Raw genomic sequence first — 21,275 nt, 5'->3', positions numbered from 1 at the left:
TCAGCCGCCCACCAAATTTGACCTGAAAAGTTGGTCCAAGACATTCGATGATTACATGAGTATATACTCTGTAAGTCTGCAGATGCTAGGGTTCAGTGCCATACATATACATGCTGGGGAAACTCAGTCGAGGGAAACCAATGTTTCTGGCGGGAGCCCTTCATCGAGGTATGAGCAAAAACTGGCAGGCTCTTGAATAAAAAGGTGGGAAGGAGGGAGGAAGAGCACAGGCTGACAGGTAAGAAGAGGTTACAGGTGGATGATGTGGGAGGGTAGAAGAGAAAATTGAGAATGATGGGGAGAGGGTAGCTCTGACAGATAGGGCGGGGAGCTGGAGGAAAGGAGACAGGCATAATCAGAGATGGTCTCGGGTGGGGGCGGTGGGAGTGGAAATGGGATAAGGCAATGGTAATGCCATCTGCTTGGAGAATGCCCAGACGGAGTTCCTCCAGTTCGCGGATAGCCTTGCTTTGGCATGGGTGAGGTGTGTGGAAATGTTTTTTCATTCAGGCACCTGCCAGTTTTTTTGCTCACACCTTGATGAAGAACTCGAGCCAGAAACACTGTACCCTTTGCTTCCCATAGATGCTGCATGGCCTGCTGAGTTGTGTATTGCAGTGCCAATGCTAGACTTGTATAAAATCAGTTGCCTTCGGAAGCAGGATTCAGGGACATCAGGAATGCGGGTTCTCCTTGAGGCTGGCGACTGCTGTGCCACATTGTCGGGTTACTGGGTGCTGGGTAAGCAGCGTTGCCTCCTTTCCTGTGCTTACTGTGAGCTTTCTTTCCCTCACCCCCCCCCCCCCATTGCTGCATCCTTGAGGATGACGACTGCAGAGCCCCGCTTCCTGCTGGAGACCGTGTGGATGGACAAGTGGAGGTTTGATGAGGCCGAGAGGCTGTTCTGGGAGGGTCAGACCATGCAGCCAGCACCCCCGCTTCCATCGGTGGAAGAGGAAACTGGGAGGAGGAGGAGGAGGGGGTCCAAGCCAGCACCCAGAGAGGATCCCAATTGGCGCCTGCCGGATGAGGCTAAGGTGGTTGTACCTGGCCGCGAGATCCGCCCTGCAGTGGCCTGTCACCACCTCATTGCTGGTGCTTGGCTCAACAAGGGTGTCTTTGACGAGGCCGAGCGCCAGTTTGTCATCCGGACTCAGTCATGGGATGTGCCTCGCTCCCTCCCAATACCCAGCCCCCAGAGAATTCCGATAGCCCAGGCCACCCCGGATGAAGGGTACGCCAGTGCCACTCCAGCCACCCCGATGACTCCAGGTTTCGCTGGCACCCCGAAGGGGGCACCCCACATGTCGATCTGGCACCCACTGGCGCGCGAGGTGTGGCTGGAGAAGCCGTTGTACAATGATGCCAAGCAACTGTGCTACAGGGTTCTGACAGCGGACCCAGCCCAGTGTGACCCCAGTGCCACCCATTCCCACCCTCCTCCGTCCCCTACAGGAGTTGTGTCTTCACTGTCGGTCAATCAGCAGCTGGTTCACAGGGACAACGAGCCAGTATGGTTTGATAAACCCACGTACGATGCCGCAGAGTTACGTTATCACCTGGATGGAATCCACAGAGCGCCCAGCAAGTCTCAGGAGCCAGTAACAGTGTCTACACACACACAGCCTGCCGAGAGACTCTCCCCTGCACCTCACGATAAGTAGGCTTGGATTGTATTTAATGTACTCTTACTCGACATGGGTTCCATGAAGTTTGCAGCATTTCCAGTGTGTTTGGTATATCCTTTAGTGGGCACCTGGTAAAAGTTGTATCTTTCCATTAAAGTGGTGGAAATGGGTTGGCGGGGGGGGTGTTGGTGGTGGTGAGGGTGGAGCTTAAAGCATACCTGAACTAGCTTTGTATTGATCACTGGGTAATGCGGCCTGCCTGACTCCCGGCTGCCATGTTAAGTAACGTTCCACATCACCATCAGCCCATGTGATATCCAAGCGGGGTTGTATTGCTGCTTTCCGACTCAAGGAACAGGGGCTATTGTGAATATTGGGGATGAATGCTTGGCGAGCTAGGAAAATCCAGAGAGATGGCTGTGATCCAACCTCATTTCCTGATTGGGAATGATGACTACATGTACTAACGACCTGAAGAGGTTGGGGGAGTGCGGCATCAGTGAGACTATTTTGTCTGCATCTGGAGTGCGACCCAGTGAGGAAATACGTAGTTGTGGCAGTGAGTTTTAGACACTGGACAGCATTCTAGCACTTTATAAATGAGGTAACAGGCAGGTATTTTAAAATTTTTGTTTAGACCTACAGCACGGTAACAGGCTCTTTCAGCCCACAAGCCCATACTGCCCAATTGACCTACAATCCTGGTACGTTTTTGTTGGGTGGGAGGAAACCATTCTGACACTGGGAGAACGTACAAACTCCCTTACAGTCGGTGTGGGATTTGAACCCCAGATGCTAGCGATGAAACTGCGCTGCACTAACATTAACGCTAACTGTGCGGCCCACTTTTTTTTAAAGTTTAATCTATTAACTTTAATAGGTTAATTTGCCATAAGGTTTCTTTGGGATGTGTTTTTTTGTGTTAAAATTATTTTCATTCCTGTGACAGAATATTACAGCACGAAAACTGGGCATTCTGTATATCAATTATTCTGCCCAGTCTCAATGATGTGCACCTGGACCATATCCCTCCCATCCATGTACCTGTCCAAATTTTTCGTAAATATTAAAATTGAGCCCTTGTTCACCCCTTCAGCTGGCAGCTTGTTCCACACTCTGTGTGTGACGAAATTTCCCCCAATGTTTCCGTCAGCTTTTCACCCTTGACCCATGTCCTAGTCTTAACTCTGGAAAAATCCTACTTGCATTTTACTCTATACCCATAATAGATTTGTACACCTCTGTCAAATCTCTCCTGATCCCCTTGGTAAGTGAAATGCTGTTAGAGTGCCAGTGACTCGGGATCGAATCTGACGCTGTCTGTTAGGAGTTGGTTCGTTCTCCCTGTGTCTGCATGGGCTTCCTCCCACCCTCCGAAAACATATGGGGCTTGTTGGTTAATTGGTGCATTTGGGCGGCAATGTGTCTAAATTTAAAAGTTCATTCTTCTACGTGCCACTGAATACATTCCAAACTTTTTTTGCCTTTCCCTGTATCTCAGTTCTTCGAGTCCCGGCGCAACGTGCCAACCTATCATCTGGGCAGCTGCACCAACACTGGGATTTAGCCACCATCTCCAGTGAATGTGGAGGGTTATTTTGAACCAGTGCAGCCAATCTGGCAGTGGGTTATGTGTTGTGGCATCCAGATTCTCATTGACCTGACCAGACCATACTCATAGGAGCTGTGTGTTTGAATTTGTGCTGAACTTTTACAGCAATCCCTCACCTTCAAGGCCAATTGTGACACCAATGTTTCAACCTAACCCTAACTCTACTGTTTGTTGTTGATGGTTGGCATGGACTTGGTGGGCAAAAGGGCTTGCTTCTCTGTTGCAGCACTCTGACCGTCTAGTTCCTGAGGATCCTTGCAGTGACAAGCCTGAGATGAGGGTGATTTCTCAATGATCTGTGTGTGCTCCTGGGGTATTTCCAACTAATATTCCACTTCCAACATCACATACTACAATACTACAATTCCCCCTTTTGAGGGGGAAATTATTGTATACAATCTGTAAATCTTGTCCCATCCTAGTGAGCTGCAGCCACAAAGAAACTGCATTGTGGACCCTGGTGATGGTTTAGTTCAGTGGTTCTCAACCTTTTTCTTCCCACTCACAGACCATCTTAAGTAATTCTTATGCCATCAGTGCTCTGTGATTGGTAAAGGATTGCTTAAGGTGGTCTGTGAGTGGGAAGGTTGAGAATCACTGCTCTGGACCCAATTGTTATTGAACTATTTTGCTTGAGAAAAATTGCCATTGGCCCATTTCCTTTTGAGTTATGAAACCGTGCACATAGCGAGTCAATGAGGGACGATTAAAACTGGTGGCTCAGGCATGATAGCCTATTTCTATGTCTTACGATCCATGTTGAGTGAGCAGGGGTAGACTTTTGGTTGGTTTCTTTGCTATGACTGACCTTTTAGGTTGAGGTGCCATCTGCTCCCATTTAATTTTACTTCAACAGTATATGAACCATAATTAGGGACTGTGATTTTGTAATTAAACTAGTGTCATGGCAATGGAGCAGCAAGTGTCTTGCATTGGGACAGCATTCAGCTGTTGGTCCAGATTTCTCTCTCGCACTGAGTCTGCCAACAGCACTGCATCTTGGAAAATTTTTAAAAACTTGGATCTTGCCTTTGACGAACGCCTTACTGTGTCTTTCGTTACCTTTGTCACCTAGGATCATGGCCATTAACCTTTTAACAAACGAGAATATCTGGTTCGATAAATACAAGTACGACAATGCAGAACTGCAGTATTACAAGCATCTGTCTGGATCGATCCCTGCCAATACCCCAGTGAAAAATACTGTGAAGAAATGTTCAGAGACACAGGTACGTTATGGCGCTCGGGTAAAAGACTGTGTGAGAGAGTGAGTGAGTGTTGTGCATTTTTTTAAGAAGTATAATGCTTACGGCTTCAAATATCTCAATTTATAACTTTAAAAAGTGTGAAATCCATGTGTGAGGTTGCATATCCCAGCTCATCAAACCAACTCTGATGTTTACTGGCCGATCATTCATATCCATTCCCAGGTGTCCCTCTCTTAAGAACCACAGATAACTCCTTGAATAGATTTGGTTTCAACTACATTCTTTGGTCAGAGAATTTCACATGTTCACCTGCCCCTGGGAGAAGAAATATCTCCTCTTCCCCCTTCGTCTAATCACAGTCAGATCCTTGGTCTTGCCTCTTGGAAAGTCCTTTCAAGCACCTGCATTGTGACTCGAACCAGGGGATGAAAATTCAAGATTCAGGGGAGTAGATTTGAGCGAGAGAGAGGAGTAAGAACTTCTTACAAAGAGTAGTGACTCTGTGAAATTGTCTGCCCAAGGAAGCAGGAGCTGCTGTCTTGTTAGTGTATACTCCATTGTATTGGACGACTCTCTACAGAATGATCCCCGTAATTTCCTCCTAAAATGTTGGTTTTGAGTGATACCCTCTGTATAAGACGACCCAAATCTGGCATTTACCGCTGACCAGTGGATGCAGTTAAGAAGCAAATCACCGTATTTTAATACAAATTACCATGCAACGGTTTTAACTTTATTAGCATATTTAAAAATAAACCACCGTGGGCACCTGTAACAGGCCGTTTAAAGCCTGTACAGAACCAACAGTAGTCGGACCAGGCAGATGGACTCCGCGGAAGAGCACTGAGAGTTTGCTGATAACTAACGGGGTATGTGCGAGATTGCGTCAGACCCGGCAGGAAGATGGCGGCGGAGTGGAGACTTCATCGTCGAGGTTCGGATTTTAGACCTGGCATATAGGACGATCCAAATTTAAGGTGAAATTTTTAAGTTTTGCAGATCGTCCTATATGGGAAATGTAGAGTTTTTGGAAGAATAAGGGAATTATGGGGAAGTGGAGCTGAGTCCATGGCCAGATTCGCCGTGATCTTATTGAATGACACCATAGACTTAACAGGCCAGATGACCAACTCCTGCTGTTTCTCAGAATTTCTGTCCTATTGACTTGATTTTTTTTTGTACATCAGTCTTAACATTGCCAGGCATCAGTCTGGTGAACCTTTCCTGAACTTCCTCCGAAGCAAGAATGTTCTTTCCCAAGTGACAGCTCAACACTGCACAAAATATTCCATTAAGGACACACATTGGACCAAGATACACCTGCTCCTGTAATCAAACCTCTTGTGATGAAGCCTAGCACACTATTTGTTATTCCATCGCCTGCAAACTTGCCTTCAGCAAATGGTGCACAAAGACCGCTCTTGTTCCTTCCCCCTCTCCAATGTACTGCCACTCAAATACTCTGCCTTGTTATTACAGGTAAAGTACACCCTATCTGAAACGCTTGGGACCAGACGTTGTTTGGTTTTTGGATGGAGGAACAGAGGGACCTTGGGGTCCAAATTCACACGTCCCTCGGTTCCTGCCTAGGTAGAGTGCATCATCCCCAGGGTCATCTGACATCTGCGTGCCAATTAGCGCAGTGTGAAAGGGACACAGACTATCCATGGACAAAGTAGAGATGCGTATTATGATTGTCACTCTATGTTCAGAGCCAAAATCTTCCCCTCTCCCAATCAATTCTTATCTTTCCTCTCTTGTCCTCCTATCCGTATCCAATTAACACCTTTTGTCTGCTGGTCTGTACTCCTCCCCCTGCCCCTTCTTCCCTTCTACTCAGCCTTTTAATTCAGACGCCTGTCTGCTTTATGCTCATACCTCGAAGAAGGGTTCAGGCCCGAAACTGCTAATGTAGCTTTACCTCCTATGGACGTTGCAAGGCTTGCTGGTTCCTCCCAGCATCTCTTTCACAGATTTTTCGTGTTTCACCCTCTCTTCCCTTTTCAAACCACCTTGATTTAGGGATCTAGGACAGAACCATTCTGTTTCTCCTATTGATGTTGCTCGACCTGCTGAGTTCCTCTGGCAGATTGTTAGTCGTTCCTAACTTGCATCGCTCCCATCTGCGAAAACAAAGATAAAGAGCAAAATCTCCCATCATCATCTCAGTAGAAATTGTAGATATCCCAGGTATAAAGTGCTTTAAACATTTCACAGTGTGCTCTATTGAGGAATGGTGTGAATATTTTAAAACCAAATTAATGCAGATAACACTGGGCAACTATTTATTTCAAAAAATTTTGCTTCCTGAAAAAAAAATAAACAAAGATAATTTCAGATTTGCTATATATTGCATAGGAAGTTTGGGAAATATTAAGTGAACTTTTATTGAATTTAGTCTGTTTAATCGCATAATGATGCTGAGCCGTTGCGTTCGCTCAACTGACCTAAAAATGTTTTGCCGCTGATTTTTGTTTGTACTCAGCATCTGATGCCTCTCGCATCAGTGTCCAACACTAGTCGGCCGGCATCAATGGATTCCAGTTGCCCTGATACCACTTCTCCATGCACACAATGTCCTGGTGAAACCTTTCACCATGTTCATCACTGATGGCACCAAGATCGGCAGGGAAGACGTCCAAGTGCAAGTGCAGCAAATGAATTTTCAATGGCACCTTGCACTTGGTGGGGTTTTTTTATGCTTGAAGCAGGTTAAAAACTATGGCAGGAAATCACATAAATAGGTTATATCTAAAAAAATTGGAACATGACAGGAAAATTTAATGGTGATTTTTGTGATCAGCCGTCCAAAGTCTTTAAAATACACCCAAAAGTAGAAGCAAAATCTTAGTTGCCTAGTGTTATTTTTGGGGTTGTTGATGCTGTGTTTAGTACAAGGAGTGTCCCTGCTGAAGGGAAATCCCAGTGTTGTGATTATCTCAGTGGATTTTCATTTAAATCTGCTTTGTTCTCAAATCTCACAGTGATTAGAATAGTGGTCTTGGTGACATTTCAACCCAGATAGTACATGGATGCTTGACCAGAGGGAATTCCTAGCATATGCAGCCTCCAGCACCTGTTAGTCCAACCAGAATACTGGACTAGCTTCAGAAGCCCAGCTCACAAAGGATCTAAGTTGTGTCTCCATTCCCCAGAGAACTGAGCTGGGTATCATCGAGTAGGTGAGCGTGAAGACCAGAATGCACCTGTCTGATGCACCTGGGGCTAATCACTAGGGCAACCATTCTCAACAGGGGCCCTACAGCCCTCCTCCGGGTGCTGCAGTGCACTGAAGCCATGTTTTTTTTCCACTCCTCGTGTACCATAAATATTTTAATACATTGGAGAGAAGTACGGAAGAAACCAAAACTTGACTGCTTCACAGGGAAGGGGGCCCATAAACTTTGAGCAAAGTCTTGGGGTCATAATCGAAAAAATATTGAGAATGACTGTTATAAATGTTTCTAAATGAGAGTGTTGGCAGTGTTAACTGTCAAACTTTCCTATCTGATCATTTAAAGCATTTTTTACGATTGTTTACTGAGTTATCTATATTGAGTTAAAACACATCTTTGAAATTATAATCCCTTTTTTTCCGTGCTCTGGAAATTAAATCTGAAATTCCTATGTTTCTTCTTTCCTGGGCCAAAGACCTGGTGCTTGTGAGGGCCCCAAAGGTGCTCTCTTTTGGCTTTCTGTGTCAATTCTGATTCTACATTCAATGGAAAGCAAATTTTTCAACTACTGGTATTATTAGAGTAGTGTTAAAATACTGAGTTTCTCCAGCACTTTTGTGTATTGCACTACAATCACCGCGTCTGCAGGCTTTCCTGTTTAACTCCTCCCCAAGTGGCGTTGTTTAACTGGCGCAAGACAAATTGTGTGTGACTTTACCCTCACAGCTAATCTATGTGTAATGCTCAGTAGTGAACTGAGAGGCTGATACTGGAGTAAAGTGCGCCTGGCGTTTGTGGTCACATGGCCCAGGAAGGCAGAGGGCTTGGGTATTCCTGTTAACACTGAAGTCAGCCTGCAAGTTTCAGTTGCTCGCTGCTTTGCTGCTTGCTCCTTCCTTCCATTGTGGGTTGCATGAACGAGAGAACGTGCCCTGATTAACAGCATTGGTTTCATTTGTAGCTCGGCTTACAACGGCAGTCCCTGGAGGTCTGTGAAGGGCGGCCAGGATGGTTCAGAGACTGTGCGGGCACTCCACTGTGACGTGGTCTCTGCTCTGGTTCACACAAGGATCTGAGCCTATGGTGGTTGATCCATTCAAATCCTCGGTCTGTATTGTTGCTGTTGTTTGACCGGAGATCAAGCATTTGACTAAATTCTCTCTCCACTACCTAGGAGAATGGAGCAAGTAACATCCTTCGAGACATTGCCAGAGCCAGAGAGAATATCCAGAAGTCACTGGCCGGAGTGAGTACCTGCTCCTCGTAGCTGGCCTCAGACTTGAGACGCCCCATTATAATTGCACACAAAAGCCTTTTCCCAAAAAGAAAGCTCCTCAAAGCTTGTGACCATCAGACAGATAGGTAACATTAGTATTGAGTACACACCACATTGTTTTAAAATGTATACATGTTAGAGCAAATGTTAAAGATACATAACCCAATGTTTCGGGCTTGAGTCCCTCATCGAGGTAGGGACGTAATATGGACAGACGGTGCCTGCCTACATTTTGCTCCTACCTTGATGAAGGGTTCAAGCCTGAAACATTGATTATGTATCTTTGCTACATAAAGTACACTGTTTAACCAGCTGAGTTTCTCCAGAATTTTGTGTTTTTACTTCAATCATGGTGTCTGCAGACTCTTGTGCTTCACTCCTGAAAACAAATGTTCTTTTGTCTCTCTGGTATGTGGTCAAATGGTCCAGAAAGTGTTATTTTCTTTTAAAAAGGGCAGCAGTGATAAGCCAAGTGACTACATTTTGTTCGGGTTCGTGTAAGTCCCACATGTTAAGAACCAGACCAAAGTGCACGTTTATTTCAGGGATGGAAATGGACAACAGGGTCAATATGTTAGGCACACACACACACCACACACACACACACACACACACACACACACACACACACACACACACACACACACACACACAATGAACTGGTACATGCCATGATCAGGGTAAAATCACTATGACGCCCCCACCACCCCTCGACTCAGTGCAGACCCGGCTCGATGCTACAAGGGACACTAATTAAACGCTCCCAACCCTTTTAACAGTGCACATCTTACCAACAGTTTCTCCAGCGCCCTTCCACATTTCTAGGCCTGGAGTGAAACAGGGTGGTCCCAAGCTGGCAGAGAGAGAGAGAGAACAAAGACCACATGGCAACTTTATAATGCTGGAGGGATAAGCCCATATCATTTACTGGGGGCAGTAGCTCAGTGGCAGGAGGGTTAATCTCATTACAGCAGCCAAAGGCCAAGTACAGGCAGGCTGGAGAATACAGTCCAGGTAATTTACATGTAACCAACAGCAAGGTGTGCACTAATGGGTGGGGTGGAATCCAACCTTGATTGGCAGCTGGTGTGTCCTCTGACCAGGTAGGGGGCAGTACTGTCACATGACAGCTGCAACCCTTCCCAATACACTATAGATCAGTGATGGGAAAGTTATTGGAATGGATTCTTTGGGACAAGATTTATCTGCATTTGGAGTGCCAAGGATGAGGGACAGTCAGCATAGCTTTCTGCGTGGGAAACAGTGTCTCTCTCAAATCTGAGATGTTTGAAGGTGACCAAAAGGATTGAGGACAGGACAATAGAATAGTCTGTGTGGACTGTAAGTCCTTTGATAAGGTCCCATGTGGTAGATTGGTCCAGAAGGTTAGAACACATGGGATCCAGGGTATATTAAATAATTTGGATGACAATGTAGATGGCATAATTAGCAGGTTTACAGATGACGCCAAAATTGCTGGTATAGTGTCGTGTGAAGAAGGTAGTCTACACTTACAGCAGGTGAAAGGATCACTGATAGATGTGTATGAAATGCTGCATTTTGGGCAGTTAATTCAGGGCAAGGATATTCACAATGGCTCTTGGGAGTGTTGTTAAATGGGGAGGCTTTGAGGTAGGGGTACAGAGTTCCCTGAAAATGGGAGCACGGCTGAGGAAGGTGTATTGCGTGCTTGCCTTCAACAGCCACTAAATAACAAGGATCGGGGCATCAATGTTGCAAGTGTTGGTTCAGCCACACGAGTGAGTCCTGGACACTGTACTGTAGAAAGGGCATGATTAAACTAACAAGGTGCATAAAAGATTCACATGGATGCTACTGAGAACGGAGAGATTGGATAGCCTGGGTCTGTCATCTCAGGAGCAAAGAAGACATTTTTGGTGACTAGAGAGGTATATAAAACTTTGAGATATGTAAATAGGATAGATAGTCCGCATCTGTTTCCATTGGTAAGGGTATGTAAAACTAGAGGGCATAGGTTTAAAGAGGAGGTTTAAAAGGGATACGAGGGGGAAATTTTCAGTAGTTGGAATGAGCTGGAGACAGAAACAGTAACACTGAATAACAAGACCTCTTGACAAGTACTTAAATAAGCAGGGCAGAGTAGAATATGGAATCAATTCAGCCAAGTAGGATTAGTACCAAGGGATGGGGCCACACTGTGGGCTGAATGGCCTATTTCCTGTTGAACAACTTGGAGAACAATTTCATCCAGCTAGGAATGCAATTCACTGTTATGTCAGAAATAAATTTCTTTTAAATAAAGCAATGAAACAAACATTAAAAGCAACCACACAAAATAAAAGCAGACTGCTTTTCCCTCGACTGGTTAAACCATGTGTTTAACTTGGCCATTGAGCAGCCTCAGTGGAAGGAAAAGAATGGTCAATGTTACAAACCAGAACCTTTTGTCAAGATTGGGAGGGCAAGGGGGAATTGGTGTGGGGGAGACAGCCGGCAGATGGGGGGGGGTGGGGGGGGAGAGGTGGTCAGGGCAGAGGGGAGATGAGATGGCTGGGGTAGAGGGTAGATGACCAGGGCGGAGGGGAGATGGCCAGGGCAGGTGGGGGGAGACAGCTGGGGCAGGGGGCAGACTGGAGACTGGTGCCGGGGTGGGGGAGCCACACTGGGACTGGGAACCAGAACTGGAATAGCCTTGTCCTGGTCATCTCCCCTCTGCACTCTCGATCCCGATGAACAATTCCGACCCGAAACGTCAACCGTTCTTTCTCTTTCAGTGATGCTGCTCATCCCATTGAGCTCCTCCTCTACTCCCCACCACCCCCCCAAAAAAAAGCAGGTTCTAGGTTAAGCTGCTTTAAAATTTGAAATTTCATGATTAAAATCTTGTCCCAGCATCAGTATTAGTGGTAGGATTTGGCCCTGGGAACATCCTCCATATTGTAGAGAAGCTCTCCACTGCCAAAATACCTGCCACATCCATGTAAAGTGGCAGTCCCTAACCCTACAGGACGATCGTCTCAAAGGAAATTAGTGCTGTGTTGGCTGTGATTGGTGCAGATTGGGTGAAAGGGATAGGGAGGTGCTTCACTCCCAAACTTGTCATTAACACCCTGTTGTAGAATACGACAGTCTGCAGACACTGTGGTTGAAGTAAAAACACAATCCTGGAGGAACTCAGCTGGTCAGTCAGTTCCCTTTAACAAAGATAAAGATACATAACCAACCTTTTGGGCTTGAGCCCATCATCCAGGTCTGACAAATGGAGTACAATGTTGGCGAATGTGAGTTTATCCACTTTGGAAGGAAGAATAGAAGATCAGAATGTTATTTAAATGGAATCCGATTGCAGTGTGCTGCCATGCAGAAGGACTCAGGAGGCCCTGTGCACGAATCACAACAGGTTGGTTGGCAGGTGCAGCAGGAAGGCAAATGGGATGTTGGCCTTCATCGCTGGGGGGATAGAATTTAGGAGCAGGGAGGTTCTGCAACTGCTCAAGGTCCTGGTGAGGCTGCACCTGGAGAACTGCGGGCATTTCTGGTCTCTTGACTTTGCTGCAGAGGAGATTCACCAGGTTGATTCCAGAGATGAGGAGGATTTCATCAATGAGGAGAGATTGAGATGTCTGCGACTGTACTTGAATTTAGAAGAATAAGAGGGGATCTTATAGAAACATTTAAAATTACGAAAGGCAAAGCTAAGATAGAGGTAGGTGAGTTGTTTCCATTGGTAGAAGAGACCAGAACTAGGGGACATAGCCTTAAGATTCAGGCTAGTAGATTTAGGATGGAGATTAAGAGGAACTTCTTTTCCCGGGGGGGGGGGGGGGGTGAATCTATGGGATTTGCTGCCCAGTGAAGCAGTGGCGGGGACCTCAGTAATTGTATTTAAGACAAGGTTGGATAGAATTCCACATAGTAGGGGAATTAAGGGATGTGGGGAAAAGGCAGGTAGGTGGAGATGAGCTGATCATCAGATCAGCCATGATCACACTGAATAGCAGAACAGGCTTGATGGGCCGAATGGCCAAGTCCTGCTTCTATTTCTTACATTTTTATGTTTAGGTAGCAAGTTTCCAGCTTTGCACAATTTGTATGAATTACTTGAAATCGGTGTCGCCTTACTTCGGTGACCAGAACTGTATTCCTGCAATGGCCTAGCTCTGCCATTCTCAACAGGGGTCCACAGCAAGTTAAAATAAAAGCCTTGTTTTCACCTCTCAAAACATAAACATTTTTCATTTTCTATGTGGTCGCTAGCAGAGAAATACAGGGGAAACCAATACTTGACTGATTCACAGGGAAGGGGGCTGTTTGTCTGGACTCCTCCCCCTTTCAGTCTTTATTCAGGCGCCTTCCTGTTCTTTGCTCATACCTCAAGCCCGAAACATCGATAACATATCTTTATCTCCTGTGGGCGCTGCGAGACCGGCTGAGTCCCTCCACCACCTCTGTGTGATTTTACTACAATCACAGCATCTGCAGACTTTTATGTTTCACTCTATAAATTTTGAGCGGAATCCTAAGGGGGCCATGGCCGAAAAAAGGGTTGATAATGGCTGACCTAGTTAATGTCTCGAGCAGTTCCAGCTGACCCCTCTTCTCTTGAACCCCAGCCAGTAGACAAAAACTGCTCACTTTTCATTCTGAGGCAATCTACGTGGGTAGTAATGAGGTTCCTATGTTTTTTACCCCTCACCTCCCTCTCTTGCATCTCTCATGGTTTTAAATCACGCCAGCAGTTAATTATTTTGTCAAGATGCAGTGATGTAGTTTGTTTAGCAAGCAGACCTGTTAGATATCGGATACATAGTACAAGCAAGACACAGTAACGGAGGTAAAAACACAAAGGTTGGAGGAACTCAGCCAGTCTCACAGTGTACACGGGAAGTAAAAATACATAACCGACATTTCGGGCCTGAGTTCTCTTTCGAGTTGTGAGCAAAAAGCAGACAAGGGGCCTACATTAAAAAGCTAGTGAAAAGGGAAGAATGAGAGGCGGAAGAGCACAGATGAACAGACAAAAGGTGTTAATTGGAATGGCAGAGTTACAGAGAGAACAGTTAGTGGCCCTGTCAATGGAGGAGGAAGGGGGTGGAGAGCTGGAGGAAAGGAGACAGAGGGAAAGGTGGGAGAATGGAGATTAGGTTAGCAGAAATTGGAGTTGATCTTCCCTCGTCCCTCCAGCTCTCTACCCCTTTCCCTCACCATTTGCAGAGCCACCTCCCTTCCCTCTCCATTCACAGAGCCACTCCTCCTCCCTTCCTCTCCATTCACAGAGCCACCCCTCCTTCCTTCCCTCTCCATTCGCAGAGCCACCCCTCCTCCTTTCCCTCTCCATTCGCAGAGCCACCCCTCCTCCCTTCCCTCTCCATTCGCAGAGCCACCCCCTCCCCTTCCCTCTCCATTCACAGAGCCACCCCCTCCCCTTCCCTCTCCATTCACAGAACCTCCCCTTCCCTCTCCATACACAGAGCTACCCCTCCTCCCTTCCCTCTCCATGCACAGAGCCACCCCTCCTCCCTCCCCTTCCCATTCACAGATCTACATCTCCTCCCCCCACTTGCTGATGTGTCCTCCCTCCCTTATCCACCTATTATCTCGTGCCCTTGGAATGTCCTTCTCCCCCACCCCTCCCCCTGCCATTTTGTTCAGATACCAGCCTACATTTTTCTCACACTTTGATGAAGGGTCAAAGCCGGAAATGTAGATTCTGTATCTTTATCTTTGCTATATAAAGAGCACTGCTTGACCTGCTGAGTTTCTCCAGCGTTGTGGTTTTTACTTCAACCGCAGTGCCTGCAGACTTTTGTGTTTTGCTTCTGGCAGGAAAGAAACTGTTCTTGAATCTGGTGGCGTATGATCTCATAATTCTGAACTTGATAGAGGGGCTCGTGAAAAAGAATGCAGCTAACCAGTAGTTCTCAACCTTTTCCCCAACTCACGTATCACCTTAAGTAATCTCGTACTAACCACAGAGCACCTTTTAATTTTAAATGTAGACATACAGCTTAGTAACAGGGCCTTTCAGCTCATCAACCCATGCCGCCCATTTCATCTACAGCCCCCATTTTGAAGTGTGGGAGGAAACCAGGGACCCTAGGGAAAACCCATACAGACATGGGAGAACTCCTTACAGACAGCGCAGGGTTCAAACCCTGGTCCCGATTGCTGGCGCTAACCACTACACCACCCTGTGTGTGTAAAAGGTGCCCCTTGGGCCTCCTAAGGCAAATACAAGCTGTTCCATCTTGTTAGGTAGGAATACCAGAATAGTGCACACTAATCCAGGTCCCATCACCAGACGCATATTCCCCTCTTCACCTTCAGCAGGGACCACTCCTTCTGTGTCTCCCTCGTCCACTCCTCCTTTCCCATTAATCGCCCCCTTGCCACCTGCCCTTGTGACCGAGGAGGTGCTCCACTTCTATCCACACCTCCTCCCTCATGACTATTTGGGATCCCAGACAGTCCTTCCAAGTGAAGCAACACCTCACTTGTGAATTTGCATGGGTCATCAACTGCATCTGGACTCTCATTGTGGACTCCTCTACCTCGGAGAGACTGGGAGATCACTACATTGAGCACTCAGGCACTCATTTCAATTCCCCATCCCATTCCAACGTGTCTGTCATGGTCTCATGCATTGCTAGTCTGAGACCACGTGTAAATTGGAGCAACACCTTGAATTCCGTCTAGGCACCCTCCAATCGAATGGCATTAATGTTGACCTCGTTTCCATTACCTCTTCACCATCCTCATTCCCCATCTTTCCCTATGTCTCCTGTCCTCTATCTTCTTTCCTTTCCCTCTATCTTCTTTACCCAAGCTTAGCATTCACAGATGCCCCTTTTACACAGAGCTGTAAAGCTGGCTTTTACCCACCTTATGAGCTGTGTAAAAAAAAATTTTTTTTTAAATCGAAGGCAGATTGGGGGATCTAGAATTGCCCGTCTTCGATCCACCTAGGTAGGTAGTCTCAGCGATGGAGCGCATTTGATTCATGGAGCTGGCATTTTTCGGTTCTGTGTGAATACACAAGCCAGCTTCCTAAGACAGGTCATGCCAACAGAAATACCGTGACTTTGCAGTATAAAATGGGCTGGAGCTTCCCCAGTCAATTCTCTCTCTTGGCCTCCTCCATATCCAATTAACACCTTAGTCTGTTGGTCTGTAATTCGGGTGCTTGCCTGCTTTTCATTTTTACCTTGAAGAAGGGCTCAGGCCTGAAATGTCCGTAATATAGTTTTACCTGCTATGGATGCTACGAGATCTGCTGTGTTCCTTCACTATTTTTGCAGTTTAATGCATTCTCAACAGAATCTTGTATAATTTGTGGTCAAATCCTTTGTCTTAACGGCCAATTTACCATTTGCCTACCTAACTAATTTCATTGGTGTTCACAAGATCTAACTCCCTCTGTACACCCAACATTTTTTATCCTGCGAAGGATGTTTTGCTTTTCTATTTTTCAAGCCTAAACTTTGTTTTTCACATCACTGTCTACTTTCCGAATATCCCCCTGCAGCTTCCTCCTAACTCACTGCCATAGTCTTCGTCTCACCAGCAAATCTGGATGTGTTACCCTTGATCCCCTCAGGCTGAGGGTCCAGAACCAACTCCACTCGCCCCAGTCTCCCACGCCAAAATGACACATTTATTCCCACTGTTTTCCATCCTCAATCTGCAACCAGCGTGTCAACTCCAATCCTTCCCAATCCATCCATCAGAGAGCTGCTGGCTCCCCCATCACTTCTAAGCTATTGCTTCCATCCTCCCACCTATTTCCATCCATTTCCTCTTGCCTGTTGGCCTGTGCTCTTCTTCCTCTCCCACCATTTTATTCAGGTGTCCATCTGCCTGTCTTTATCTTATTCCTGACGATGGACCCAGACCCGAAACGTTGGTTATCCTTTGTATCTCAGGACAGACTATTTTCTAAATGGGGAGAAAGTTGAAAATGCCTAGATGCAAAGGAGCCTGGGAGTCCTCGTGCAGAATAGCCTGGAGGAAGACTTCAGTGTGGTGAATAAGGTAAATGCAGTGTTGGCATTCATTTCAAGAGGAATAGAATAAAAGAGCAGGATGTGATGTGGAGGATTTATAAGGCACTGGTGAGACTGTACGGAGTATGGTGAGTAGTTATGGGCTCCTCATTTAAGAAAGGATGTGCTGACATTAGCGAGGGTTCGGAGGAGATTCACTAAGGTGATTCCAGGAATGAAAGGGTCATCATATGAGGAGCATTTGATGGCTCTTGGCCTGTACTCTTTGGAATTTAGAAAAATGGTGGGGGGGGGGGGGGTGAGGGAAACTCATTGAAACCTATCGAATATTGAAAGGCGTGGACAGAGTAGATGTAGAAAGGTTGTTTCCTATTGTGTGTGAGTCCAGGACAAGAGGGCACAACTGCATATTGAAGGCCATCCACTTTGAACAGAGACATGGAGGAATTTCTTCAGCCAGAGGGTGGTAAATCTGTAGAATTTGTTGCCACAGTAAATTGTGGAGGCCGGGTCATTGGGTGTATTTAAGGGAGAGATTGATAAGTTCTTGATTAGCCAGGGCATCAAAGATTACAGGGAGAAAGCCGGGCAGTGGGGCTGAGTGGGGAAATGGATCGGCTCATGATGAAATGTTGAGGCAGACTCGATGGGCTGAATAGCCTATTTTTACCTTCATGTAGGATATAGGAGGCTTTGGCCCTTCAAATTCACTCCACCATTCCATCATGAGGTGATCCATTCTCCCACTCCCCATAACCGTTGATACCCTGATGATTCAAATACTTCTGGATCTCTGCCTTAAATACACCTAATGACCTGTCCTCCACAGCCAATTCCAGAACTTCACTGCTCTCTGGCAAAAGAAATTCCTCCGCATCTCTGTTTTAAATGGGCACCCTTCAATTCTGAACTTGTGCCCTCTTGTCCTCAACTCCCCTACCTTGGGAAACAACTTTGCCACATCTTCTCTGCCTGGGCCTTTCAATATTCAAAAGGCTTCTACGAGGTAACCCCTCATTTGTCTGAACTCCAAGAGCCGCCAAACGTTAAGCAGCTTAAGCCTAGAGAGAAGAGGGCTGAGGGGCGATCATGTGAGACTTTATAAAATCTTGGAGAACGTGGATAAAATGAATACTCAGTATTTTTCCCAGGGTCATTGATTTTAAAATTGGAGAGCATAGGTTTAAGGGGAGAAATTTAAGGGTGACCTTAGGGGCAACTTTTCACTGAGTTCTCTCTATCAGGAACTGTCTGCGTGGATAAATAATTGGCTTTTAGGAAGGAAGCGGAGAGTAGTAGTGGAAGGAAAGTATTCTGCTTGGAGGTTGGTGACTAATGGAGTGCTGCAGGGATCTGTTCTGGGATCCCTGCTCTTTATGATTTTTGTAAATGACCTGGTTGGATGTTCAGTAAGTTTGCAGATGACATGATGAGTTGTGGATGGAGCTGAAGGTTGTCGAAAGCTACAAGAGGATATAGACAGGATGGGCAGAAAAATGGCAGATGGATTTCAATCCGGATAAGTGTGAGGTGATGCATTTGGAAAGGACAAACCAGAAGGCTGAGTACAGGGTTAATGGTTGATTACTTAAGAGTATGGATGAACAGAGGCACCTTAGGGTTCAAATCCATACATCCCTCAAGGTCGCCACACAGGTTGATAGGATAGTTAAGAAGGCCAGTGGGATGCTGGGTTTCATTAATAGGGGGATTGAATTCAGGAGTTGATAGGTAATGTTACGACTCTACAAATCTCTGGTGAGACCACACGTAGAGTATTGTGTTCAGTTCTGGTCACTTTGTTATGGGAAGGATATAGAAGCTATGGAGAGGGGGCAGAGGAGACTGACCAGGATGTTGCTTGGACTGGAAAAGATGAGGCAAGGTTAGCAGAGCTGGGACTTTTCTATTTGGAGCGTAGAAGGATAAGAGGAGACTTGATAGATGTCTACAAGATTATGAGAGGCATAGATAGGGTGTACAGCCAGCACCTGTTTCCCAGGGCAGAATCAGCAAACACCTGAGGACACATGCACAAAGTTAAGGGAAGGAAGTTTTGGGGAGACAGGGGTAAGTTTTTTTATATAGAGAGTTGTTGGTGCCTGGGAGACCTTGATGGGGATGGTGGTGGAAACTGAAACAGAAACATTGGGGGTATTTAAGAGACATGGATGAAAGAAAAATAGAGGGTTACGAGGTTTAGTACTTTTCTTTAGGAAGGAATATATGAGTCTGAACAACATTGAGGGCTGAACGGCCTGTGCAGTGCTGTTTTGTTCTATGTTCATCCACGAGAGCAGATATAATTTTGACATTACAAAGTCATTTAAATTGATGGAGTGATTGCAGGCAAATGGGACAAGCATTTCTTCAGCATGGAAGAGTTGGGGTGAAGGGCCTGTTCCGGTTTTGTGATAATTGAGCAATGCAAGGTCAGGTTTCCTGATTTGTTGTGGCCTTGGGGAGGAGCAACCTGTAACCTTCCACGGACCTTTACCATGGCATGATGTAACCTCCCAGTGACCTTTTACCATGATGAGGGAGGCCACAACTTCTCTTTGTCAAACAAGATCAGGAGTCTGGCCAAAAATGAAGTACGGGGATGTTGGGTATATTAAATTAGAACATACAGGCCCTTCAGCCCACTGTGTTGTTCCGACCTATGAAACCTGTCCACAACAATCTAACTTCCCTCCCTCACACCTATAATCTATTTTTTTTCCATTCATGTGCCTGTCTAAGAGTCTTTTGAATGTCCTTATTGTGCCAGCCTCCACCACCACCCCTGGTAATGCATTTCAGACACCCACCACTCTGTGACTCCCCTAAACTTTCCTCCGCTCACCTTAAACAGGCGTCCTCTGTTATTTGCTATCGTCACTCTGGAAAAGTAGTGCTGGCTGTTCACCCATCTAAGCCACTTAATCTTATACACCTCTATTAAAGTCACCTCTGAATTTTGTTCATATTTATTTCTTTATTTACATTTCTCTCTTTATCTTGAGTACAATTTACAGTTAGCAATAGTAGAAATTCTGTCTGGCCCACAGGAAAAAAAATCTCAAGGTTGTATGTGATGCCATGTATGTACTCTTCACAATAAATCTGCTCTTTGAACTTACTTGGGTATATTTAAAACAGGTATGCAAGTAGGAAGAGAATTCATGGTTATGGGGAGAAGGCAGGAGAATGAGGTTAAAAATGATAGGGAGAAAGGTTTAGGGGATACATCGGGTATGTTTTTTAACACAGAGTTGTGGGTGCCTGGAATGCCTTGCCAGGGATGGTGGAGGAGGCTGGAATAATAAGGGCATTTAAGAGACTCTTCGATATATGGATGAAAGGAAAATAGAGGATTATGAGGTAGTGAGGGTTTTGGTGTTTTTTTGCTAGGTATATATGGGCCGAAGGGCCTATACTGTTCTGTAAAAAAGAATATCTGCCATGATGGAATGGAAAGGATGGTCTAATTCCATTGCTATGTCTTAGGGTCCTGGGTTTGAAGGGACTGCTCTAAAGAGAAATCTCACGTGTATATGAGATTAAATGAAGACAGCTTCAAAATTATGTAAGATTTTAAAACAGTTTTAAGTGATGGGTTAAAACAGTCACCCCCCCCCCCCCCCCCCCTCCTTGGACTCACCGGTACATGAGGGTGTCTATCAGGAAGGACAGCTCTGTTTTTTTGGAAAAGTGAATACCCTTTCATTAAAAGTAGTGACCTCCTTAATACTGATGAAAGGTCACTGAAGTGAGGAGACTGATTCCCACCCAGTTGGTGAGGACTACAATGTTGAATTGGCAATGGGAAGGCTTTGTGTTGCAATTAACTTGGGCAGTGCCACCTTGCATATACCTGACAGGAGGCAAGGTTACAGGAGATGAGGCCCATTTGGGGTTTCTGGCGTGGGAGCGCTCTCGCGCAGCTGGAGGAGCAGTCGGGGCTTGTGGAACATTGTGACCATCATCTCCCGTCATCCGTTTATTTCCATAACCAGATCTCGTCTGACGCCAACACGGAGCGTTTCTTTGGGATTTCTGCCGGCCTCCCAGTCTCAGGCCATGTGAGATCCCATGGCAGTGCAGGCCTGGATGTTAGGCGACCTGCTGTCCTCCTAACCATCTGCCACATGACTAATCTTTGTCACCATTTGCTTTGCTCTCAACAATTAAAATTCATAGTGTTGGCTTTAGTAGTAAATTGTGCATCATGTGATTTTTTGTTGCATTTTTAAATATTGCTATGGCATTTTCATCACATTGCAAGGGTATTATTACTGCCTCTGCCTCTTGCTGCGGCCGTTGATCACCATGCCGTCCGTATGTTTGTGCATTTTCGTGCTGATCTCTTGTTGCTTTCATTTGAAAATGTGTGTTTGAATGCCAAGCT

General features: G+C 45.9%; 1 protein-coding gene across 7 annotated transcripts in view; it reads left to right on the top strand.

The window, feature by feature from the left end:
* eef1db (eukaryotic translation elongation factor 1 delta b (guanine nucleotide exchange protein)) overlaps positions 1-21,275 on the top strand; it is a 44,978-nt gene that overhangs the window by 6,684 nt on the left and 17,019 nt on the right. For 2 of the 7 annotated variants that reach the window (XM_069914971.1, XM_069914972.1), the window contains exons 2-4: positions 4,316-4,469; positions 8,799-8,870; positions 20,884-20,949. In XM_069914971.1, the coding sequence (XP_069771072.1) occupies positions 4,320-4,469; positions 8,799-8,870; positions 20,884-20,949 (288 nt within the window). In that variant the 5' untranslated portion in view covers positions 4,316-4,319. Of the gene's footprint in view, positions 1-1,453; positions 1,661-4,315; positions 4,470-8,798; positions 8,871-20,883; positions 20,950-21,275 lie in introns of those variants that run through there. The other 5 variants (XM_069914970.1, XM_069914969.1, XM_069914966.1 and 2 more) reach the window with 4 other exon arrangements.

The sequence above is a fragment of the Narcine bancroftii genome, chromosome 1, assembly GCF_036971445.1.
Source record: "Narcine bancroftii isolate sNarBan1 chromosome 1, sNarBan1.hap1, whole genome shotgun sequence".
Classification (NCBI taxonomy): domain Eukaryota; kingdom Metazoa; phylum Chordata; class Chondrichthyes; order Torpediniformes; family Narcinidae; genus Narcine; species Narcine bancroftii.
Note: the sequence above shows the minus strand (reverse complement) of the source record. Positions and strands in the feature narration are given on the sequence as shown.